The sequence below is a fragment of the Saccopteryx bilineata genome, chromosome 5 (genome assembly GCF_036850765.1).
Source record: "Saccopteryx bilineata isolate mSacBil1 chromosome 5, mSacBil1_pri_phased_curated, whole genome shotgun sequence".
NCBI lineage: Eukaryota > Metazoa > Chordata > Mammalia > Chiroptera > Emballonuridae > Saccopteryx > Saccopteryx bilineata.
Window position 1 is genome coordinate 150537197 of NC_089494.1, and position 27605 is coordinate 150564801.

The 27605-nt window shown below is 37.3% G+C and overlaps 1 protein-coding gene across 1 annotated transcript in view; it reads right to left on the reverse strand.

The window, feature by feature from the left end:
* LOC136306571 (ubiquitin carboxyl-terminal hydrolase 39-like) overlaps nt 1-27605 on the reverse strand; it is a 133584-nt gene that overhangs the window by 60769 nt on the left and 45210 nt on the right. The window contains 3 exon segments of the mRNA XM_066233063.1: nt 7269-7272; nt 10440-10940; nt 11218-11658. Coding sequence (XP_066089160.1) covers nt 7269-7272; nt 10440-10940; nt 11218-11658 — 946 coding nt within the window.

A 27605-nucleotide genomic window follows, 5' to 3' on the forward strand; every position in this document is an offset into this window, starting at 1 on the left:
TAAACTTTTGGACCTTGGCCATAGAGCAAACAGTTTAATAGAAATAGCTTAATGGAAATAGAACACAAATACTGAAATTAAGGGAAGGAACAAACTATGTAACTTAGTTTATTATTTGTTGTATAAATTTTGAATTTATATTTAGTGTTAAGCATATTTTTCTAGGTTTTCTTTGTATTTAAAAATTTCTAAATTAACCAAATTTGTGAGTCACTATTTAGAAACACATGCTAATGCATGCTGAATTAATAGATATGCAATGCATTGTAATATATATTCATTAATATTAAAAATATGGAATTTAATTAACTTTTATTTAGAAAATATGGTATTCATAGTCTTATTGCAAACATTTTTTAAAGCCTATACATTTTTTTTATAAATAAATTTTTATTTTAATGGGGTGACATCAATAAATCAGGGTACATATATTCAAAGAAAACATGTCCAGGTTATCTTGTCATTCAGTTCTGTTGCATACCCATCACCCAAAGAGAGATTGTCCTCTGTCACCTTTTATCTAGTTTTCTTTGTACCCCTCCCCCTCCCCCTCTCCCTCCTTCCCTCCCCCCCCCCCCCCCCGTAACCACCACACTCCTGTCCATGTCTCTTAGTCTTGTTTTTATGTCCCACCAATGTATGGAATCCCGCAGTTCGTTTTTTTCTGATTTACTTATTTCACTCCATATAATGTTATCAAGATCCCACCATTTTGTTGTAAGTGATCCGATGTCATCATGTCTTATGGCTGAATAGTATACCATGGTGTATATGTATGTGCCACATCTTCTTTATCTAATCTTCTAAATTTTTTTTTTACAGTGATTAAAGCCTTTAAGCAAACTCTTGGCCAATACAGCAAGAATCCATAAAAGAGTAGTGTTTTTTTTATATTTTTCAGAAGCTGGAAACAGGGAGGCAGAAAGAAAGACTCCCGCATGCGCCCGACCAGGATCCACTCGGCACGCCCACCAGGGGGCAATGCTCTGCCTATCCAGGGCATCGCTCTGTCGTGACCAGAGCCACTCTAACGCCTGGGGCAGAGGCCAAGGAGCCATTCCCAGCACCCGGGCCATCTTTTGCTCCAAGGGAGCCTCGGCTGCAGGAGGGGAAGAGAGAGACAGAGAGGAAGGAGAGGGGGAGGGGTGGAGAAGCAGATGGTCACTCTTCCTGTGTGCCCTGACTGGGAATCAAACCTGGGACATCCACATGCCAGGCCAACACTCTGCCACTGAACAAACCAGCCAGGGCCAAGTTTTATAAATTCTTTATAAATTTGATATTACTTTAAAAAGTCCTCAGATTTCAAAGATTATCTGTAAATAATTTACACACAATTCTAACAAACTTAGAAAAAATGCATCTTAGAAACAAGAAATTAAGGAGAGGAAATATGTATGCTTCTAATGGCAGTTACACTGTCAACAGCAGTGAAAACTGAAATCTTAACTCAAGGGAAAAGAAATGATTATGAAAAACAGAAATAAGCACTAAAATAAAGTTTTCTGGATTATTTTTCTAAATTTCATTTGAAATGTTTCTGTTTTAGAATATCAAGCAATGTACAATGTATAAAATATTAAATACTTTAATTCAAATAATTTTCTAAACTATTGCTTATTGGTAAACTATTATTTGGAAAGTTGTTATGCTAAAAGACTATTCTCTGAGATATCTGGGTAGCCAATATTTTACTTTAGGTCATTTATTATTTTGCAACCCATTGTATCCTGTCATGAAGATAAATGTTCATTCAAAATACTTAGAAATATGTAGGTAAATAATTTCAAGCACAGGGGAGAATATTTTTGCAAATGACTTTGTCAAACAAAATCAGTTCTGAATTTTATTTAATTCCTATTGTCACTATAGTACCTTTAAAGGTTACTAAATTGAGAATTGAATCTTATTCTAAATTCAGTATCATATATAATGACTTTTTATTAACTTTGTAATCAATATAACTTATTTTAAGCATCATTATGCACAAAACATTTTCAGTTACGGTGGAGGGTGGTTAATTTAAGTTGATTTACTATCCTGTGCTTAGATTAAACGACTCACATTCTAGTTTGAAGTTAAGAATACAACCATTAAAAGAATTACCAAGGAAAAACAGTTGGTTTTAGAATAAAATTGACAATGTATATGTGGGGAAATTAGAAAGACATCATGATATTCAGAGATGTAGAATTTAAAAAGCATCAAACCCATCCATCACTATCCAAATTGCTGAAAATCAGATTCATATTTGGAGTAAAAAAAGAGCACCGAATGGTGATCTTGGTTTTATTTATTATTCTGTGTAATTTTTAGACATGCTATTTAACATAGAAGAATTCAATTTTGCAGATCAAGAGAGTTAAATCAGATGTTCCTTTTCATGCTGAAAATATTCTTTTCTATTGACCACTAAAATTAAGACTTTTCTGACATGAATATCTTTTTATTCATATAAACAAGTTGGAGTTGAAAGAGTTATTTAGAAACCCTGTAAAAGCCACTTGCATGCATGATTCTTTCGCTGTGTTATCATTAATATGAATATATATCTTTGCCTAAAGATAGGAGCTCTACATCCTTTCAAAGGATCTTTAAGGTCAAGATACTGTGGGTCTATAAAATCATTAGCTTTATGTTAATGCAAAAGATTTTTGGTCTGATGTATAGCATGGAAAAATATGTTGCCAAAATGATGGTTAAAAAGGCTGCTGCTACAATACTGATAACTGCTTTTGGTTATTTTACTTGTTAATAAAATGCCAAAATATTGATAGATTTCTCTGAGGAAATTTTTCACATAAGACATTTAGGGACAATATACCAAGTACTGTACACCTAAAAGCAAAATGTCATGTCTTAAAACTTTCTTTCCCTTCCCCTCCGCTCCGCCTTTCCTCCCCTCTCCTTCCCTCCCTTCCCTTCCCTTTCCCTGCTTCCCTCTACCATGGTAGGTGCTCAATCAAGATCTTTTCAATTAGGTTAAGAGGATCCGGGGGCCAGCAGAGAGAATGCAATGGAACATTAACCCAAATTTCTAACCGTAGCTTAAGATAAAAATGTTTTTAAAAAGACTATTAAATACATTTGCACCCCATTTTATGCAGTCATACAAATTAAAGCAGGTGAGTTTTGGAAATCAAATTCCATTTCAAATTTACAAATATTCAGGAAAAATAAATAAATCTTATTGGTAATGCTGTTTAAAAATTCCTTAAAATTAAGTGATAACTGCCTTCTTTATTTTTAAGGAAAATCTGGATTTAAAAATGTCTTATTTGTTTAGAGATGTAATAATAAAAATAAAAGCCAGTTATTATCCCTAGGAACCAAGCACAAAAATGTCTGGAACATGTTTTAGTCCACAGGCCTTAAAAAAGGTAGCAAAGCCGAGAAAAGTCCCAAACTGCACAATGTAAATTACCTCAGGACTCTAGGGTTCCTGTATCTGTAGTCTGTATCCTAATAAATTGATATGACAAAGCAATCTCTGAAAGGTGTGGACAAAAGAAAGATGACAAGGACAATAACATTTTGTAATTGACAGGTATATTAGTATAGCTCTTTGATTTTAATTAAGGAAATAGATAATTAAGTCAAAATATGCTTAAAGTACCTATGACATCATACATAAAATGAAACCCAAAGGACACCATCAGAGGGGAATATTGTATCGATGCATGCTGATTTAGGAAGCAGACATGATGTGTGAAATTAGACATGTCGCTCTCCCTCACTAACTTTCCACTGAGTGACCTGTGCATAATATACTTAAAATTTCTGATGCACCATCCTCACCTGTAAAATGGGCTATCTAGGCAGGATTCTGGGGAGGATTTGCTGCTATGAGACATGAACCTTAGACACCATTGAGATCTCTTTATCACCTAACTAAAAACACTTGTTAAAGGTGAAAAGTCAACCAGTGTTACACTAAATTCTATAATCTCAGAGATAATGGTTATTAATGGTCTCCCATATTTTCATGCACAAATTTTACTTTTCTCATCTAACAGTGAATTTAAAAAAATTAATATACTCTCTTTTTCTTACTTGCTTTCTACTTTCTCTTCTTGAGAGTTAGTGTCTTGAAAACTAGTGTTTTGAGAATTAGTGTTTGGGGGATTGGCATTAATTTTTTGACTAGCCATGAAAGTTTCTGAGTTCTATGATTTTAGTATGTCAGTGTGATATCTTGACAAACAACCTTTAGTATAAACTAGAAAATATGTGTGAATAAACTAGTGATAAGTAGTCAGAAAACTTGCAATGAGCCTTTGTTCTGCCATTAATATTCTGTGAGACCCTGAGTAAGTCTCAGTATTTCTGGTTGTATTCTTTCTTAACAGTAAATTCTAGTTGAACTAGTAATTGAATGATCTCAAAGATTTGTAGTTTTATTTATTTATTTTTTACAGAGACAGAGAGTGAGTCAGAGAGAGGGATAGACAAGGACAGACAGACAGGAACGGAGAGAGATGAGAAGCATCAATCATTAGTTTTTCATTGCGCTTTGCAGCACCTTAGTTGTTCATTGATTGCTTTCTCATATGTGCCTTGACTGCGGGCCTTCAGCAGACCGAGTAACCCCTTGCTGGAGCCAGCGACCTTGGGTTCAAGCTGGTGGGCTTTTGCTCAAACCAGATGAGCCCGCGTTCAAGCTGGCGACCTCAGGGTCTTCAATCTGGGTCCTCCGCATCCCAGTCCGATGCTCTATCCACTGAGCCACTGCCTGGTCAGGCAAAGATTTGTAGTTTTAAAAGTCTAGAAGTGTATAAGAAATACCACAGAAAGGGACTTAAGTGGTAAAAAAAAATCAAAATGTACTTGGAAAGGTATGGCTTGTTCAAATTACTTGTATGAATTTTGAACTTTCTTTTTTTATGTATAAATTCATAAAAGGGATGATTCTCTTCTGGCACTTTTACTGCTTTTAAGAACATATAGGAAAGGTATATTTTTGAAATTTCAATACTATTCATATCTACTTATATAAATAATAATATTAGTTATGCTATCTCCATATGAATCATTATGTTAGCACTTTATTTGGACAATATTAAAGTAGATCAGCATAGTAGCTGAACCAAATAAACTGATGTTTTCTACCAAGAAATAATCAGTTAATAAGTACTCATAGGTTTGTTTTCATATAGTCACTGTGTATCGTTTTTTTCAGAGCTTTTAATCAGTGAGACCGTAAGATCACATCATTAATTCTTTTTGATAGTGAAGTGTTGAAAGTAGTCACTTCTGCAATAAGTTACTGGAGGACCCATTGCAATTGGTTTCATGCTTTCCTGTCATTCAATGAGACTGACACTAAAATAGATAATGAGATTGACATTTCAGTGAGATTGACATGATGTCAAATAGTCTAGCAGAGAGCAACTCTCTGCATATAGTTATGCATCTTGATTCGTCTCACATCAGAAACTTTGTATGGTCTTTCTTCTCAATGTTTTAATTTATTTATGGTTTTTAAATTTTTATATTTATTTCAATAAAATTATTGAAAATTAAATTTAAAATATCAAAGGCTTTTTTCCAGCTTTATTGAGGTATGTATATATAATTTATATATAATGTATATAATTTGATTAGTTGAAACATATGTGTATACTTGTGTTATCATCACCACAATCCAGGTTATAAATATATCTTGTAGAGTCTTAAGAGGGAGAGAGAAAACATTGACTTAGCCAGTGAGAGACACTAAAGATGAACCAATCTTCTTCAGGGAAGATTGTTGTTCTCAATGTTCCTGACTGTTGAAACATGTATTTTATCATCCTATAAGTGACCTTGCTTACCATGAGAGAACAAGTTGATTGTTGGGTACTTGATCCCCAGTGTGAGGACCCTTGAAGATAAACTTGACCGAGTTTTAGTTCTTATATAACTAAAATGATCATTTAGATATTTATCTACACTCATAATTTTTATTCTCTTCAACTTGACACAGCAGAATTAGAAGCTCAAATTTCTTATTTCATTTCCTACCCTTTCAAATGCTAGCACTATGGTATGATCTTAGAAAAGAGTGAACTTCTGAGTCTCAGTTACAAAAAGAAAATATAAAAATGGAAGATATTACTATTTTCTTAGGCTTGTTTCTTCCTATAGTTAAATGAAGGTATTAGTGTAAATCACTGCCTTGCTAAGATTTGCTCACATACCATTTCATGAATATCATACTTAGGTAGGTAAGTAACATGGTCACATTACTTTGGAAATAATCTGCACTTTGGGTAGTAGACTTTGCTTGCACCCATCAGCACAAAATATGAAAATAGATGATACTCAAATTTAAGAAGTTGAGAAAGGCAGAGATCTAATGAAACTATAGTCTTATCTTCCCATCATTATCACTAAAAATAACAGAGGAAAATAAGCAAAATAAGAGATAATATAATAGGCAGCTAATCAGCATTAGAGGGGATTTGTCTTTATTAATTGTGAAGAAATTCATTGTTATCGCCCATGTCTCCAAATTCTTGACATAAGACAGGAACTATCACTACCTTATAGGACTGACTGGATTGTTAATTAGTTCTGCCTAGACGTTTAGTTTTTGGGCAAGAGGCCTATTGCTTTCTTGAGCTTTTAAGTGGTCAAGAGCCACACTGCAATTCAGAGAAAAAAGATTCTCTGAAAAAAAGGTCAGCCTTGAAGTAGCTTTCTAGCCTGTTACCTAAGTATATTCACAGGATCTGTCTACCACGATTAAAAACATAAACAGACAAAAATAATCATTGGCATTTGGGAAACATAGTCTAAAAGATCCCACTTTAAGTGCGACTTTCAAAGGCACTTTCTGTCATCTCAACATCAGCTAGGAAAACTTTAGGAAAATGGCTTTGGTATTCTCCCTCCCCCCACACGCTGTTTGTTTTTCATACATCGTCCCTTCTGGTTTCTCCAGAGAACAAATTACTCTAAAATGGTTTAGAGAATACAGGAGATTGCTTATCTTGCTATATTTAATAGAATAATACAGAACTGGAAGCTTTGACTACTTAATAAGGAAAAGATCTTCTGCCATCATGTGGAATGTTGGAGAATCTTCCCTTGTTTAATGTTCTGTTCCTTTGCTGGCTTTTCTGTAAAGTACATCAAATTTCCTGACAAAAGAGTAATCACTGTTACCACAAATAAAATGTTAAAAAATCACAAGGTAAACAAAACAAAGGTGTTTTTGGAAGTTAAATCTTGATAATTAATCTATCTTTTCTATGAGACAGATTTAAAGAAAAAGAAAACCTTACAATTCTGAAAAAAAAAATCACAAGTCAGAATCACAAAATATCTTTCCTCTAGTCTCTCTTTATTCCAGTGGAGAATTGTTTTTACCGGGAAAATCTTTGCCAGCATGTCCAATTGATTGAAAGATTACAATTTATTTTGCTACTTTCTTGGGATATTGTTTCATAGTCAAAGGTATTTTTTAGAGTATCATTCAGTGTTACTAGTAGGCATTTTTTATTTATTTATTTATTTACAGAGACAGAGAGAGAGTCAGAGAGAGGGATAGACAGGAACAGACAGGAACGGAGAGATGAGAAGCATCAATCATTAGTTTTCCATTGCACATCACAACACCTTAGTTGTTCATTGACTGCTTTCTCATATGTGCCTTGACCGCGGGTCTTCAGCAGACCAAGTAACCCCTTGCTCAAGCCAGCGACCTTGGGTCCAAGCTGGTGAGCTTTGCTCAAACCAGATGAGCCTGCGCTCAAGCTGGCTACCTTGGGGTCTCGAACCTGGGTCCTCTGCATCCCAGTCGGACGCTCTATCCACTGCGCCACCACCTGGTCAGGCAGGCATTTTTTTTTCTTAGCATTCTCCACCTCAATATACTTAGTAAATACACCAGCTTTGATACATCAACTAGCTGAGGAAAGCCTTCTGCCGATAAAATGATATTTGATCTTACCTGCCTCCCATGGACCAGTTTCAAAGTAAAATTCTGACCAAGCTGTCATTTAAGCTTAATTTATATGCTAGAAAGAGCCTTAACTAGATTCCACAAATTTCTTGTTGAAGTAATTCATCATCTTCCACAAGTAATGCAATCACCTCTCATGTGGGAAGAGAAGTGGGAGAAATGCAGTAAGGAGCGAAACAGCATTAAATGCAAAGGAGAATGGGTCCCAATTATCTGTTATTTTCAGGGTGGAAAAATATGTCAGCAGCAGCAGAGACATTGTTAAGAATTTCTGCTGACTTTGCAAGTACTTTTTTTTTTTTTGCATTTTTCTGAAGCTGGAAACAGGGAGAGACAGTCAGACAGACTCCCGCATGCGCCCCACCGGGATCCACCCGGCACACCCACCATGGGGCAACGCTCTGCCCATCCTGGGCGTCGCCATGTTGCGACCAGAGCCACTCTAGCGCCTGGGGCAGAGGCCACAGAGCCATCCCCAGCGCCTGGGCCATCTTTGCTCCAATGGAGCGTTGGCTGCGGGAGGGGAAGAGAGAGACAGAGAGGAAGGCGCGGCAGAGGGGTGGAGAAGCAAATGGGCGCTTCTCCTATGTGCCCTGGCCGGGAATCGAACCTGGGTCCTCCGCATGCTAGGCTGACACTCTACCGCTGAGCCAACCGGCCAGGGCCGCAAGTACTATTTTTAAAAGAAATTTCCAGTTATCACGGAGGAATATATCTATATGAGTAAGACTTAAATGGCAGATGCAATTTTTCACTTCATCATCTAATTTTCCACATTAATTCATCTCTCTTTCCTTTTTTAAACACGATATGGAAATGTCACTTTCCCCCTAAATTACAGAGTTCTAAGAATGAAGGGGGAGTTAAACCTATTTCTTTAAATGAGGGGAAAGTTGTTTGCTGCAAGTACATCTCAGTAGCCAAGGAGAAATGTTCTGTTAGATTAGGTTGATTGAAAAACTCCAGTGATAAAGAAAGAAATGAAGAAGTACCTGGAACTGTTTCCCTTATCCTCCCTAGAAGCCTGTGGTCAATCCATCATTTTAAACTGTTGCTCACAACTCACATTTTCAATGGGGTCTTTTCCAAATGAATTATATATAACCCACATTATAAATACTCAATTCCTTACCTTCTTCAAATATATGCAATATTTTTTTAAACACATTTGTGGACATGGAATGTGCACATGTGTGTGAATGTGTGTATGCTCTTGTTTTTCTGTAGAATGAGCTGAGCTAAATTTATGACAAGTGAAATATTCAGAATAATGAATGGTTATTCAAATTTCATTCAGTATATCAAGTTCTTCCTCCAACTTGATTTGTGGACGAGTCCTGCTGGGGGTGAGGATGACGGAGACGCAAAGACCTGACTCCAGGGACCAGGTTCAGTGACGCAGACCCACTTTATTCAGGAAGTAAGCTAGCTTATATACACAGGTTCAGCCTATAGGGTGTTATAGTTGTTCCTCAAAACCAATGGCTGAAAAGATCAAGAAGCTGCATGGTCGGCACTGTCACTTCCTTATAGTGGGCGAGCTTCCTTCCTGGGTATGCCCAGGAGGCTTCTGGGAGCTTGAGTATTCTCACAGCATTGCATTAGCCACAGCTTCTAGGAATGCACTCTGCACTCCACCCACATCTCTCCCTTCTCTTTTAATTAAGGCCAATTGACTTGATGAATGACAGTTTGCTGTTTGTAGTAGCTTCTGAATGCTATGCATTATGCAACGGAACCCTAGTAGAACTAAAACAACTATAATACCTATTATACTATATGCTAATAGATTAGCTGGATTAAACAATGAGGCAAGCTTCTGTAATGTTTGACTAGTTAGGAAATAGAATTGGGGTGTTAAACAAGGGATTCCTCCTAGGAGTTGGGATGCCATTTCCCTCCCATTGTGTTACAGAGACCTTCTAGGTGCTGTTAAACACAGTTCCATTTTGATTGTAAAAAATGGATGTAGGTCCAAGCATGCCCCCTTCCCACAAAGGTCCCAGAGTCCAAACACAAAATGGATGGCTTGCCATAGGCTGTGTACTACATATGGTTGCAAGGCACATTACATAAATTATAACAACATAGTAAATCATACAATTTCAATAGTTACAAAGGTACATTTCACCAGTCTCTGAGTACTTTGCCAAAAGCACAAAATGTCCTCGGCCTTCTTTCTAGCCATGGGAAAAGCTTCCCGGGGCAGGGAAATGGCCTCCAGCAAAGCCACCCCCACCCCCATCAGGGTATTTCACATTGTCCAAAATCTGTAAGTCCATCCAACAAAGGAGCCAGTGCTCACTAGGTCATAGTCCAGGAATCAGTACACAAACATGAGGCCTCAGCCACCCCCCTCATCCCTGCCATCCTGGCAGGTCTTACACTGTCCCAAAGAGGAGAACATGGCAATGGCAGTCAGCATTTCCATCTCTGCTCTGGAGAGCATGATGGCATCCACCCCTATATCCCAAAATGTCAGCGAACCCACCAGCGGCTTGGCCGGCACTCCCTGCCGTTCCAGCGGCCATTCGGCGATGCAAGCCTGGCTTCTGTTCATCCTCCCAATGCAGCTGCCGCCATTTACATTCTGGAGTCTGTGAATCACAACTCTGACCCAATTCTCCTCACCCTCCAAAGATGAACTGAAAACACCAGCTCGCACTGCCGGGCTCAAGCCCTGGGCTGCTGCTGCCTGTGTCTGGGAGTCAGCGGTTACTATAGCACACATGAGCAAGAACAGAGCAACAGGGTCTGGGGACCCGTCAGGGGAAATTCTTTTGGTCCACCCTGCCAAAGCCTCCTCATCCCCCCAGGTGATGGGGCACACATGCCGGCCACGAGGTCTTCTTCTGGAGGGCTGAGGACCTCTTCCCCTTAGGACCTCACACCCCTTAGGTGTGGAGAGGGCCAGGGCTGTAGCTTTGGACAGGTGAAGACTGAACGTCTTAGTGGGTGCCCAAGAAACCCTGTCAAGCAGGTTGGGGGGTTCCTGGGATCCAAACTGGCTGAAAAACACAAGCATAACCTCTCCCTTGTGTTAGAAGAGGGTGTGATCCCCACCACTGTGCTGTGGCTGGGTCCTTCCAGCGTCATTTCAGAGACGGGGCAGGAGAGAAAGAGAGTGAGAGATACAGAAAAACAGAGAAGACAGAAAGAAAGAAAAAAGACACATGGAGGCGTATAGGCTGGCCCATGGGTCTGCAGCAGGAACATGTGCTGGAAAAAAATGGCATCTGAGAGGCTGGGGTGGGGCACTGAGCCCCAACAGGGAATGCAGAAGTAGCAACTTTCGCTTTTCCTGGAGGCAGAGCTGATGGAGCAGTTAGCAATTCGGTTGGTTTCATTTCTGCATGCTCAGCCGCGATTTTGTCAAACTTGGAGGCTAAACTACTTTCCTTCTCAGTGGAGGGGGATGAATAGGGAGGTAGGGGCTCCTCAGAGAGAGAGGCAGCCTGCAATATTTTTGGCACCGGTGAAGGTTCCCCAGGAGAAGCACTGGTCAGGCAGGCATGTATCACTAGCAGGGCAGGAGTAAGGCTGAGAGGGAAGGCCAGTCCCTCATGTACCTCGGCCGAACGGACGAGGCTGAGAGCTCGGGCCCAAGTATCCAAGTCCCAGAGGGGCACATTCTCAACCCAGGGATTGAGACCAGAGAGGATCTCCCAGTAAGTACAGAGACCCTTTTCACTAACTTTAACTCGCCTACTCTGCAATAGGGAGTGAAGGCTCAAGCCTGCGGGGCTCGAGAGTGGGGGAGAAGGTTTCCCATTGCAGAAGGTCACTCACCCATCCCTTGGATGCCAGTTAGGTCCCTGCCCAATGTTGGGCACCAGTTGTGGACAAGTCCTGCCAGGGGTGAGGACAACAGAGATGCAAAGACCCGACTCCAGGAACCAGATTCAGTGTCGCAGATCCACTTTATTCAGGAAGTAAGCTAGCTTATATACATGGGTTCAGCCAATAGGGTGTTATAGTGTGTTCCTCAAAGCCAATGGCTGAAAAGATCAGGGACTGCATGGTTGGCGCTAAGTCACTTCCTTATAGCTGGCGAGCTTCCTTCCTGGGTATGCCCAGGAGGCTTCTGGGAGCTGGAGTATTCTCACAGCATTGCATCAGCCACAGCTGCTAGGGATGCACTCTGCACTCCACCCACAGTGATTGTATACCTTCATGGGTTCAGTATTCTGTTAGTCACTGGCTCAGGAAATATTTGTTGTGATGCCTAATTATCAAGAATTTATCAAGTGTTAGGAAATTTAAGACTAACAGATGTGAAAAAGTTGGTTGATAGGCTTATCAAGGGTTTTTTTCCTTGGTGTTTTTTACAGAATCAAATTCAATGTTTGTTACGTGATAAGTACAGGAGAATAACAACTTGCTAAGTGAAGGGTAGTTTCTCTTCTCATTTAGAGTTCTTACAATCATTTGTTCATCATGGTGTTCTGACCACTAGCCATGCCAGCATGAAGCTAATCTGTGTTTGAATATATCCTGTTGCTTCAGCTTTTATTAATGCTTTTTATCTGCAATCTTCAGTCATAGATAAGTTCCTTGGGGTCAAGGGTGAAATCCTCTCTACTTTGGGTTATGTGTTCAGTAAAGTGTTACATCCACTGGAGATACTCGATATGCATTTATTGCAATGATTGTGTGATAAAGAGCCAAGAAAAATTGCACACATGCTGAAAAATTGTTTGGACAAAGGAAGAAAAGACCAAAGAAGAGAAATGTAAAAAATACAAAGAAATGGTATTGGATAGGACAAATTGTTGTTATTTGTTGTCATTGCTATCACCGCAAGACCTATTTAAATATAAGGTTACAGATAAGACTTTGGTATCCAGTCAATTTACTCTGTGCTTCAAAGTCATTCTTTGAAAGTGCAATATTTGAAGGCACCCTTGACTTTTGATATATAGCTTTCTGACTTGAGCTGATAAAGCCAGAAAACAGAGATCCTACCATTCTCTTGCTTTAGTTCACCAATGAACATAATGATCCTGTCCACTCACAAGTGACTCATTAAGATGATGCTCATCTGTCCTGGATTCTTTGTTGATTGGCTGATACTTGGACAGTCTTAAATTTTCTCAGTGCAAGAATTAACAAGCTGTCAATGGATGTACTTTACAGTAAAAATAATAATTTTACTTTTTGCTTCATATATCAGAACATAAACATTTACATACTCAGAATGCACAATTATCATTTCTGGAAACTCTAAGAATTAAACAACTCAGGAATGGGTACTTGATCATTTATAACATTATTAACTTTAAATCTCTGTAACATTAACTGTAAATCTCTATAAGTCTTTTTTTAATTTATTATTTATTATTATTATTATTTTTTGTATTTTTCTGAAGCTGGAAACGGGGAGAGACAGTCAGACAGACTCCCGCATGCGCTTGACCGGGATCCACCCGGCAGGCCCACCAGGGGCGACGCTCTGCCCACCAGGGGGCGATGCTCTGCCCCTCCGGGGCGTCGCTCTGCCACGACCAGAGCCACTCTAGCACCTGGGGCAGAGGCCAAGGAGCCATCCCCAGCGCCCGGGCCATCTTTGCTCCAATGGAGCCTTGGCTGCGGGAGGGGAAGAGAGAGACAGAGAGGAAGGAGGGGGGGTGGGGGTGGAGAAGCAAATGGGCGCTTCTCCTATGTGCCCTGGCCGGGAATCGAACCCGGGTCCCCCGCATGTCAGGCCGACGCTCTACTGCTGAGCCAACCGGCCAGGGCCAAATCTTTTCTTAATGTTAAAAAATAAATCTCTATTGTTAGACAAAACAAAAAAAATTTAAAATATTAATCTCACTGCTGGTGGGAATGTAAACTGGTATGGCCATTATGGAAGAAAGTAGGATGATACCACAAAAAGTTAAGAATAGAATAACCATATGACCCAGCAGTCTCTCTACTGGATATCTACTCAAAAAAATACTTGAAAACATTGGTACACAAAGACACGTGCACTCCCATATTCATTGCAGCATTATTTACAGTGGCCAAGACATGGAAACAACCAAAGTGTCTCTCAGTAGATGATTGGATAAAGAAGATGTGGTACATATACACAATGGAATACTACTCAGCCATAAGAAATGATGACATAGTATCATTTACAACAACATAATGAAACTTGAAAACATTATACTGATTGAAATAAGTAAATCAGAAAAAGCTATAAACTATATGATTGCACACATAGGTGGGGTATAAAACTGAGACTCATGGACATAGATAATAGTGAAGTGGTTACCAGAGGGAGGGTTCCTTGGGGTAAGGAAATAAAGAAAAGCAAATATATAACTCACATAGGTGGGATATAAAATTGGACTTATGAACATAGATAAAGTGAAATGGTTACCTGGGGGAGAGGGTGGGGGAGGGGAGCAAAGGAAAAATATAAGGTTATGGAAAATAATTTGACTTTTGGTGACACACAACACAATCAGTAGCTTAAAGTCTATAGAGATGTTTGCTAAAACCTACGTACTCTTGATCAATGTCATCCCATTAAATTTAATTTCAAAATAAAAAAAATTAAAATAAATTATTAACCTAACTTATTTGAAGACCTTTGTAGATGAAAAATAAATATAGAAACCTGGTGAGTCTCCATGGAACAATTGTATTTACTCTGACAGAAACAAGTGAAAATGACATTTTTTAATGGTGTGTTAGGATAAGTTTAAATAAAATTATAAATGATTTTGAAAGACGATAGAGCAAAATTAAACTATAAAATGTAACACAACCTTGGATGTCCTTTTGAGATACTCAGTGCCTATGACTCTAGATATTTTTTCTGTTAAGAGCTGGTAAGGCAATTACAGTAATGTAGAGATTTTCAGATGTGACATTGATGACAAAGAGTGATCTGGCCAACTTTCCTTAGATAAGCTCTGTAAGAAATAAACTGTGCTGGATTTTTACCTTTATGAAGTTCAATGTAGAAAATACCTATTGATTTCCATGTAGCTGTTTACTCACCTCAGAGAATTAGTAAAAAATGTCTACCTTGAGTACATGTGTGCACACATACACAAGGGAATGCTGGGCCTAAGCGAATGAGAAATAACACTGATGTTGTTTTCTTTTACAATGCCATGAAATAAATACTTAGATTTTTCTCATTATTAGTTCTCAATATGAGGCACAGAAAGGCAAATTCATTACAAATAAAATTTTCTTCTTAGTACTCTCTAGATATTAACTTGACAGGTAAGTTGACCTGTGCTCTATGTCAAAGGTTTTCTAATTTAAATCAATAAACAAGCTGGAGTATTTCAACTATGATTAGACTCAGGAACACAAACATTAACTGATGGGCAGTCACAGCTCCAGTCCTGGAGCTGCTGTTGTGTCTTATTTGCCATCTCCCAAAGGTTAATAAAAAGGCCAATAAGAAACATGTTTATTTGGTGATACAAAATGCTCTGGGCTATTCCTAGTTTTCACAACTATTGTCTAAATGTTTTTGAAGGCTTCACATTGTTGTGGCAAAGTTCAAAGGCAAAATTTATCATTAGGAAACTAAGAACTACATAGTGACCTGGAATCAGTACAGGAATGTTCTAGAATTTATGTTGTAGCAAGTCCTTGGCAATGTGTGGGGTTGTGTATATTTTTGGAGTAAATGCTAACACAGGTGTTTTGAGAACACTATGTGCTTCAGCTCATAATTATTAAGTAACTGTAGCCAAATAGTATAAATAATTTGAATTTTAAGGTTTTTTTAAAATTTGTATTAGGACTGTCACAAAAGGAACTAATAATTATCTTAGAGACTGTATACAAAGGTAATTGTCTTTGAAAAAAATAAGTCAATTTCTCATGAGAAAGAAGATATTTAATACATAAATTTGAGTTAATTAATTTTCAATAAAACATTTTAGATGCTGAGAGAGTAGGAATGAATAAGATTTAAAAGCTCACAACTAAATGTGGAAGAAGAATATGTAAACCAACAACTTCTATAAAAGAATATGTTTAAGGACCATGTAGAAATAAAGAAGAAGCCATTGATTTTGTCTGTCATGAATATCATGAAATGACTGGTTAGAAAAAGCTGTGTTTTAAATAAATCATTTTATTTATAGATATAGTTAATATATAGTTATGTCATATAATATAGTAGTTAGCATTCAAGCAGAGAATGAAAACCGGTAGGAGATGTATACTGAGAGATTTACTACCTTATGCTAAGTAAAATAAGTCAGACACCACAGGGCAAATCATGTATGATCACATTTATATGCAAATAGTCAAATTCATTGAGACAGAATGTAGAATAGAGGTTAGCAGAGGCTGAGGTAAGGGAAATAGGAAGTTACAGTTTAATGGAGATAGAGTTTTCATTTGGTACCATACAAAAATTCTAAAAAAGGATGGTGGTGATGGTAGCACAACAATGCAAATGTGCTTGAAAGCACTGAATTATATACTGAAAAGAGTTAAAATGGTAAATTTTATTATTTATTTATTTATTTATTGAGAGAGAAGCAGGAACATCAAGGTCTCCTGTATGTGCCCTGACTAGGGAATCAAACCAGCAACTTCTGCATTCTGGACGATGCTCTAACTAACTGAGTTATCCAACCAAGGCTTAATTTTTATTGATTTTTTAGAAAGACAGAGAGAGGAAGGGGAGGGGGCGGTGGAAGAAAAGCATTTCTTTGTTGTTCCACTCAGTCATGCATTCTTTGATTGCTTCCCATGTATGTCTTGACCGGGCATCGAACCTGCAATCTTGTTGTTTGGGGACGATGTTCTTAACCTAGTGAGCTAACCAGCCAGGGCCTATATTATGTATACTTGACCATAATAAAAATAGCTCAGTTTTTCTTCTTTCAAAATAAAAAGAAATTTATTGCAATGAATTATTTTATTATATTGTGGTTGTTGGCTAGACAAGTCCAAAATTTATAACAGAAGCAATCAGGAGGGACAAGCTGGAACTCCAGGCAAGAGCTGAAGCTTTTGTCCACAGGTAAAAATTCATTTCTCTTCAGAGGTGATTTAATATAACTCTTATGGCTTTTAACTGACTTAATCAGGCCCATCTAGATTTTCCAGAATAATCTGCTTGATCTAAAGTCAATTGATCATAAACATTAATTGCTTTTACAAAATATCTTTACAAGACACACAAATTGATGTTCAGTTTATTAACTAAGAACTGTAGCTTAGTCCGACTGATAAATCAAAAAAGCCATCACATCATAATTCTACAATTACATGAATGTCACCTAAGTAAAAGGAAATTCAAGTAGACAGAAGCTGGTGTACTTTGTATGTCTCTTTATTTGAATGTTAGGACATATTTAAACCAACTATTCATTTGTTTTATCAAAATCATGCTAAGGACTTTTCCTGGACTCCTGCTCCCTGTGACAGCTCCTAACAGACTGAACTGTGGTTGGGTTGCATTTTTCAGGGATTTGGCATGGTGATGGGGCCAACTTGCACTTGGTGAACATGTTAAGGACACTACTCTTTTATGGATTCTTGCTGTATTGGCCAAGAGTTTGCTTAAAGGCTTTTAATCACTGTAAAAAAAAAAAGAAGACTGGATAAAGAAGATGGGGCACTTATACTCCATGGTATACTATCCAGCTAGAAGAAATGATGACATCAGATCACTTACAGCAGAATGGTGGAATCTTGATAACATTATGCAGAGTAAAATAAGTGAATCAAAAAAAAAACCCAAGAACTGCAGGATTCCATACATTGGTGGGACATAAAAGCGAGACTAAGAGACATGGACAGGAGTGTGGTGGTTACGGGGGGTGGAGGAGGGAATGAGGGAGAGGGGGAGGTGTACAAAGAAAACTGGATAGAGGGTGACGGAGGACAATCTCTCTTTGGGTGATGGGTATGCAACAGAACTAAATGACGCTGGAAATGTTTTCTTTGAATATATGTACCCTGATTTATTGATGTAACGCCATTAAAATAAAAATTTATTTATAAAAAAAAGCATGCTAAGAGTATTTTCAAATGGCTATTAGATATACTTGATAGAGTTTCTTTTTCTGTATTTTTGTTTGAGAGTCTGTTTAAATATATGTATGGCCTTTCTCTAAATTATAAAATATTTCAAGCCAGTGATTGCTTTTTTTTTCTTTTATAACCACATGCAATATATTAAAATGCTCTTCACATGATATATACATTTTTAAGTTTTTCATATGGCAGGCACTAAGTTCAGGAGATAATTTTTTTCCCCAACTAAACCCATAAAATACTAAACAATCATCAATACATAATCAAATTTGCATAAATTCTTTTTAAAAAGTTTTATAATTTGTTATCTTGAATATATTTTAAATATTAACAGCTTTACTTAAAGATACTTGGCAACGATAAATTGCACATTGAAAATATCAAATTCAGTAAGTTTTGACATATGTGTGCACCCATGAAACCATCACCAGTTAAGAGAGTAAACATATCTATTACTTCCAAAAGTTTGCTCATGCCCCTTTGTAATTCTACCTCACCACTTTCTACCCATCCTGTAACAACTACGGATCTAATTTCGATCATACTTTTTTTTCTTTTTAGGAGAGGATATAGAGACATGCATCCACTGGCCCATGCTGGAATCAACCAAGCAATCATCAGCGCTCATGGCCAATGTTTGAACCAATTGAGCTACTGGCTGTGAAAGGGGAAGAGAGCAAAAAGGGGGTGAGTGAAGAGAAGAGAAGCAGATGGTAACTTCTCATGTGTGCTCTGACTGGGGGTCAAATCCAGTATGTCCACATTCTGGGCCGACGCTCTATCCACTGAGCCAATGGCCAGGGCTCTATCATACTTTATTAAATAATCTTTTAACACTTGTGTCTAGTCCAATGTTTGATACACAATAAGATCTTAATGCATATTTATTGAACTAAGTGAATTATTCTGGGTCCTGAGTAAGTATATTATGTTAGTGTACCTCTCCTTTCAAATGTGAATATTTCACCTTTTATATAAAGAATAAAAACCTATTTCAAAACTGTCTACTTGGTTATTCAACAAAGTGAATTTTTTCCAAAATATAAATATTCAGTTATACCCTTTGATATTAGAACATTGCTTTTCTGTGTTTTTTCTCTTTTATTTTGGCTTCTAATTGGTATTCACTTGATTTATAAATCCCATTGGCACTATTTTTAAATAAAGGCATTTTGTCTATCTAAATTAAATCTCATTCACTTGATTTTCTTTCACATCTTAAACTCTCAAGATCCATCTGCAATTTTTCTGTTTTTAACTTTCTAGTCTTGAGTATGTAATCTCCTCATTTGCAATCATCTCCATGGTTTACTCAAGGTGTTTTTTTCTTCTTCTTCTTCTTCTTCAAGTTAGCGTATTAGAAAGATATTGACCATAGGATTAGTTACCTTTTGAAATACCTGCTTAATTTTTGGGTTATTCTTGACTGTTATCATTAGGATTCACTATTTTCAACTGAAGCATCATTAATATGCTTCATGGCTATAACAAAGTATAAAGCTCTTTGCTCTTTATACATCAGAAAGAAGGTGATTAATTCAGCCTAACTTCAAAAGGATCTAGGATAACACTGTCATCCACAGACCACAATCTTCAAACTTTGACACTGTCTTACGATGACTTCTGAGTCACTAGAATTATTTGTTAAATCACTGTCCTTTCATAACAATTGTTCATTTTGAGAAGAATATAACTTCCTCAAGCAAGAAACAATTATTAATTCTAGGTCATTATATAAAAATTGTTATAAAATATACTTTAATACTAGATCTGTAGGCACTTATTTAAATCATGGAATATTAAATTTGTTCCTGTATGATGCCTTTTACTATCTAGAAAACCAAGAGATAAAGAAGCTGTAGAGGAATATCAATTCTGATGCAACATTCTTACCTAATAGAGGAACAACTTTTTAAATAAAACTTCTATAATTCAATTGTAATTTAAATTTAACTACTTTAAAATTATAGCAGTAATTATTTATATTAATTCTAATATTTGGAGGAATAACTTATGTGGGGTTAAAATTTTTCTCCTGTTGTAACAAAAATTCCTTAGTTGCTATGAAATCACATGACTCCTATGAAAGTTCAATTTTTCTTATCATTTTTTTACTGTGGCTATATAGGCTTAAACATATAGAGGAAATAAAATATATCATGTAATAAAGTATGCTTATGAGAGAAAAACAAATGGTTTCTATAGGACTTTAATGTTATAATGTGTGTGAAACTATTCCTAAAATTACAAATAATAGGCAAATAGAAAGAATCATCAATAGTCATGGTCACAGTTTCCAGTTCAAGCTTCCAACTGGAGATAAGTACCAAAGCTCTTCTTTTCCATAAAAGTAACTCAACAACTTAAAATGATATTAATGTAATAATAATAATGAATAGTATTATATGTTATTATAAAAGTTGTTTGCATATATACAATTACTAATATTCCTAATGCAGTAGCAATTCAGTTCAACAGATATTTATTAAATGGTGTCCAATACTGTGCTTGACACTATGACTTATATATACAAATATTAGGTCCATGTATTTGTAAAAATTACAGTCTGTTCAGGGTAGACAGAAAATTATTGTTGTAAATAGAAAGTAACATGATGTGCCAACACATTTTTCTCATTTAACAAATTTCCTCAGTAGTCACAAAATAATTATTGAGTACTAACAAAATATTAGTTCCTGTAAATAGGCTCTGTGGATACAAAACATTGAATACCAAGTCAAGTTCTTCAGGCAAAATAAAATGATTTAGGTAAAAATCTTCTTGGATCTATATAATGAAAAAAGATTGTCAGAAAAAGGATAAATAAAGGCAAAATAAAGTAATCTATTTTTCTTCCTTTTTTATTATTATGTGAGAGAAAGGGAGGCAGGGGGACAAACTCTTGTATACAACCCAACTGGGATCCACCTGGCAAGCCCCTACAGGGCAATGCTTTGCCCTTCTAAGATATTGCTCTGTTGCTTGGCAACCAAGCTATTTTTCTGGCCTGAGGGAGGCTCCAGGAAGCCATCCTTAGGGCTTGGGGCCAATTCGCTTGAACCAATTGAGCCATGGCTGTGGGAGGGGAAAGGGAAAGAGATAGACATAGAGAGAAAGGATGGGAAAGGGGGTGAAGAAGCAGATGGGCACTTTTCCTGTGGGCCCTGACTAGGAATTAAACCTGAGACATTCACACACTGAGCTGATGTTATACCACTGAGCCAACTGGTTAGGACTATTTTTATTATTCTTAATTGAACTGAAATATATTTAATTAGTTAAAAGAAACAATATATTGAATGATTATAGTACAGCGATAACTGTACTTTCTGAGACGAAAGTCAGAAAGGTGGGAATGAGAAATTTGAATAGTGTGCTAAAAAATACTGTGACTACTGTACTTGGAAAACTGTGGTGTTATTTGAAGGTAGATTTAGATTAGATAAAACCTTAAATTGTAAACTCTAGAGTAATCACTAAATTTTTAAAAGAAGTATTTGATATCATAAGAAAGGAGATAAAACTTGATCATATAAAGTACTTAATTAAGTCAGATATGGCAGAGAAAGAGATAAAAACAAGCAAAGAACAATGCAACGTATGAAAAATAGTACAAACATGGTAGATATTAATTAAATTGTATTAATAATTATTTTAAACATGAATGGTCTAAATATACCAATTACAATAAAAAGACTGTCAGAATGGATAAAAAGGGTCCACTGACTTTAAATAAAAAAGACTTAGGCCCTGGCCGGTTGGCTCAGTGGTAGAACATCGGCCTGGCATGCAGGAGTCCCGGATTTGATTCCCGGCCGGGGCACACAGGAGAGGCGCCCATTTGCTTCTCCACCCTTCCCCTTCTCCTTCCTCTCTCTCTCTCTCTTCCCCTCCCAGAGCCAAGGCTCCGCTGGAGCAGGGTTTGCTCGGGCGCTGAGATGGCTCTGTGGCCTCTGCCTCAGGCACTAGAATGGCTCTGATTAAGGCAGAGCGACGCCCCAAGATGGGCAGAGCATCACCCCCTGGTGGGCATGCTGGGTGGATCCCGGTCAGGCGCGTGCTGGAGTCTGTCTGACTGCCTCCCAGTTTCCAGCTTCGGAAAAATACAAAAAAAAAAAAAAAAAAAAACAAAAAAAAAAACTTAGGTTAACTATATATAAAGGAAAGAAGAAAGATGTATCATGCCAATATGAATCAAAAGAATGCTGGAGTAGCTATATTAATTGCAGATAAAGCAGACTTTAGAACAGAGAACATGATTGGGGATAAAGAAGGAGGTTATAAAATGACAAAAATATCATTTTTTTAAAGAAAATATTACCATTTTAAACTTGTATGCACTCAACAAGAACTACAAGAAGAAACAAACATCTCTACCATTATATTTGGAGCTTTTAACTCCTCTCTCTCAATAAAAAGATTGATGGATGACTTGAAGAGCTTTATCAATCACTTGATCCAATTAACATTTATATGACTCCACCCAAAACTATAGAAAACAAACTCTTCTCAATGTCACATGTAACAATCACCAAGATAGACCATAATCTGTGGCATAGAACTCCTTAACAAAGTTAATAAAATAAAAGATTGTACAAAAAATGTTCTCATACTAAAATGAAATTAAACTAGAAATCAAGAATGGAAAGATAGGTAGAAAACCCTAAATATCTAAAAATTTAAAAAGCATAATTCTAAATAACCCATAGATCAAAGAAGTAGTTTCAAGATAAATTTAACAATATTTTGAACTAAGTAAAAATAAAAATGAGACATAAAAATATGTGGAATGCAGAGACAGTAATGCTTAGAGGAAAATTATGTTGTGGTATTAAACATTTTTTAAAGAAAAGAAGATTATAAGATCAATAATGTTAGATTCCACCTGAGGAAACTAGAGACAGAAGAACCATTTAAGCCTAAAGCAAGAAGATATAATAAGATTAAAGCAGAAGTCAGTGAAATTGAAAACAAATTAGAAAAAAAAAATAGAGAAAATAAAAATACCAGAAATTGGTTTTTTAAAGAGATATTTTTTAAAATAGCATGTTTAAAAATGTTGATATATCCCTGATATGCCTCTAGCAAAGCTAACAATGAAAACAGATCAATATTTCTCATGAATATAGATATAAATTTGCTGCAAAGGATTGTCAAGTTGAACCCAATAACATGTGTGTGTGTGTGTGTGTATGGTAAATATATATATTTATTATGACCAATTAGAATTTATTTCAGCTATATAAGATTGGTTTAACATATGAAAATCAATTAATGTAATCTACCATCTCAACAGGCTATAGAAGAAAAGTTATATGATTGCATTAATTACTGCTGAAAAAGCATTTGACAACACAATGTATTTATAATTAAAAACTCAACAAACTAAGGATAAAATGGAAGTTTCTCAGCTTGAAAATGATATCTACAAAAAGCCTAGCACAGAATACACAAGATGGGTTCAGAACAACTTATAGTGACAGAAAGTAACAAAATCTCAAAGATATCCACGATATTGAGAAAGCTTGAGAAACTGTCATAACTAGAAAAGGTTATGAAGAAATAATGATCAAATGCTATGTAGTATCTTGAATGGAATTGTGGAACAAAAAAGAACATAAGATTTAAAACCTGGGAAATATGAATAAACTATAGATTTTAATTTATGATAGCATATCAATATTGCTTCACTACATGTGACAAATGTACCACATGAATATAAGGTATTATACAGAGGAAACTTGGTGGAGAGTATATGGAAAATCTTTGTATTAGCTTCATAACTTTTTGGTAAATGTAAAATTATAAAAAAAAAAGTAGTTAAAATAAAAAATGTTAAAATAAACTATAGGAGAAACCAAACATGTCTAATGAAACAAGAGTACAAAGAAAACAAATGAGATGAAATGAAGAGTAAATATGGAAACCCTGATCTGATAAAGGGAGAAAAACACCTTGGATGAGTAAGATATAAAAAAGAAAAAGTAAATAACATGGTGATGGCTGACTGAATTAATGCAGTTTATTTTTTTGGCCTCAATTTTCTTGATGAACTATTAAGCAAATAACTTCTCAGATCAAAAGAAGAGGAGATTGGATTGAAGACTTGAGAGGAGCACTGTCATTTGGGAATTGTAACAGACCCTAAAAAAAGAGTGTTAAGCAAACTCTTGAAAAAAATATAAAGGCATAAGTATGTGGCATTGTGTAGTCAGTTGAGATTCAAAAGCATTAATCTGTGGCTTTATCCAGTTTTATGCTTTAATCTAAGGGCACGTGTTCCACTGTAAGAGTAAAAAGACAAAATGCATGACACGCAAATGTTTCATACAGACAGTTGGCAAATCATGGGCACAATGTATTTACAGATGTTAATGAAATGAGCTCAGGTGATCAACCATGGGGTCTGGGTTCAGTGAATAAGAAAATTAAAGAATTACAGAATAACAGACTCCAAAAAACTAAAAAGATAATGGGGTTATGAGATAAATTTCAAGTGCTTTGCAAGTAAGGATGCAAGAAATAATGCTGTAGGAAAAAATTAACTTTTACTCAATGGACAAATGCCATACAGTAACATAAAAAAAAAAAAACATTAAAAAGAACTGTGCCCTCAAAAAATAATAGAAGTGATTTTGGTCAAAGTGATAACATAGGTAAATGTGGTACTGCAACCTCCCACACCAGATCAAAATTACAACCAAACTACCAAACAATTATTACTCAGAACTAGCTGAGCAGAATCTTGTAACTAAGGATATAAAGAAGCCACATTGAGACTGGTAGGAGGGATGGAGGTACAGAAGGGTTGGTTCCACATACCACATGTGTCAGATAAAAATCAGGAGGGATATCTTGGTTGCAGAGTTCCCGCCTGAGGAGCAATGGAACCAAGCCCTACATACCAGACACTCCAGGGTTCCAATGCCAGGAAGAAAAGTCCCCATAACATCTGGTGGTTAAAAACAAGTAGGTATTGTGGCTGAGTGAGATGGGGGGCTGCTGGAGTCCCCTGTGTATCACTTAATGAGTCTGCACATGGACTTAACTCTGAGTCACTCTGAGCTCCAGCCCTGGGGCAGCAGTTTGAAAAGCCTCAGGGATATTCAGGAAAGAACTGACTTGTCTAGCATCAGGATGAGAGATGGAGGGGCAGTTACCTCCAAGACAGAAGTTCTGGCAGAGGCCATTGGTCCTTTTACGAGCTCTTCTCCTATGGAACAAGAATTCAGGCAGGCAGGCAGGTTTCATAACTGAGTTTCCATCAAGCTGGTTATCACTGTTCACCTGTCCTGGTGATTTCCTGAGACCCCTTCTCTCATCCAATTTGCTGACCAATCCGAGCTGTTTCCAGGCTTTTCCATACAAACAGCCTGTCTTTGCTCATGCTTCAGACTTTCCTAAGATTTCTAAAACAAGCAGCATCTGGCCTTAGCATGCCCTGTAACTCTCATTAAGTAGTCCCAGGCCTGGTAATAGTGGCAGCTAGCTTTGGTTTGCAGCTTGGCCTCTCTTGGGCATCTCCAAGGATGCATCACTAGAAGCCATCCGCAGGTTGCCTTGTAGCTCATGCCAGGTTTCCCCAGTAGACACACAGTAAGTGGTTCACCCTGGCCTGCACTTCCTGGGAGGCTGGCTCCAGAGGCTGTACACCTTATGGACAGCTTCACACTTCATTGAAGCACCACCCAATCACTTCTGCAAGTGGCACACTCAAGTGGCAGACTCAGCAGGCATAGGAGCCCTACTGAAGTAAGTCCTGCACCACAGGGTGGGCCCTTGCACAGCTGACCCTCTTGGTGGTGTAGCCAGTCCTTGCAGTTGATCAGCATGGGAGTAAATCTATCCCACTGACATGCCAATAGCAATCAAAGCAGTACTATAACAGGAGGATGAATACAGCTTGCACAAGGTGGAGGGAGGAGACAAGCCTGGAGTGCCCAGCTCCGGTGACAGGGAGTCTGTGCTGCTGGACCCTACAGGATATCTACTACACAAGGCCATTCTACTAAGCCCAGGAGAAACAGCAGCTCTACCTAATACATAAAAACAAACATAGGGATGCCATCAAAATAAAGAGAATAAGAAACATATCCCAAATGAAAGAACAGAACAAAACTCCAGAAATAGAGCTAAAAAAAAAAAAGGAATGGAGAAAAATAATCTACTAGGTGTATAATTCAAAACACTAGTTATAAAGATGTTTAATGAACTTAGGGAAAGAATTTATAAACTTAGTGAGAACTTCAACAGAAAGACAGAAAACATAAAAAAGGAACTAGAAAACATTAAAAAGAAATGAATACATTAATTGAAATGAAAAATACATTATAGGAAATCAATAATGGAACAGATGAAGCAGAGGATTAAGTCAGAGATGTGGAAGATAAGAAAGCAAAAAATACCCAATCACAATCAGAACAGCAAAAAGAAAAAATAATAATAAAAAAAATTGTCAATAGCTTAAGGAGCTTCTGGGACAACTTCAAGCATAACAACATTTGCATCATGGGGGTGCTGAAAAGAGAAGAAAGAGAGCAAGAAATGAAAATCCTATGTAAAAAAATGACAAAAACTTTCCTAAACTAATGAAGGAGATAGACACACAAGTCCAGTGAGCACAGAAAATCCCAAACAAGATCAACCCAAAGACGCCCACAACAAGACACATCATTATTGAAAAGCATAAGGTTAAAGACAGAGGAGACAACAGCAACAACAAAAATGCAGTTAGTTACTTAAAAGGGAGCTCTTATAAGACTGTCAAATGATTTCTCAACTGAACTTTTGCAAGTCAGAAGGGATGGGCAAGAAATATTCCAAGTGATGAAAAGCAAGGACCTACAACCAAGATTAGTCTACCCAACAAAGCAATCACTTAGAATAAAAAACACAGATAAAGACCTTCCCTGGCAAGAAAAAGCTAAAGGAGTTCATTACAACAAAATCAATATTGCATGAAATGTTCAAAGTTTTTCTTAGATGACGTAAGAGTAATGGTGGGGTAGGAAGCGATACAGATAAATCTCCCCCAAAACTCAACAAGATCTTCAACCAGAAACAGAAAAACCTATACTTGGAGCTTCCAGATGCTTCGCAATACACCCAAAGGTATGATTGAGTGAAAAATTGGCTAAATATATAACCAAACCCCGAAGGAAATAGGGAATAAGAAATGCTCCGCCTTCCTCACTAACCTAAACAGGGCGGCTTTCTCTGGTAACTGTGAATATATAAACTGAGGCGGGCAAAGGGGGTGAATAGATCCAGGCCGCCGTGGCACAAACGGCCAAACCAGGCTGTGGCACGTAGATCCAAGCCAAGGAAAATCTGATCCTGTGGCAACCCGGGCAATACAAGCTAACACTCGCGCCAAACCCAAACAAAGAAAGACAAGCGGAGCGGCCATTTTACCCGGTCTCCTGGTCAGTGCGCAGTTAGTGGGCAAGAATTTCTTCCTAGGCCCCGAGAGTGGGTGCCCGTGTTGCCCCACGGAGAGGCAGGGTCAGAGGCCTTTCTGTGGGCCGAGGGCAGAGTCTCTGGGCAGCCCCAGCACCCTGGGAAAGTCATGCACGGGAGGGAGTGAGAACTAATTCCAACGGTGGAGATTTACCGTGCTGGAGGGTGTTTCACTCAGAGGGAAACG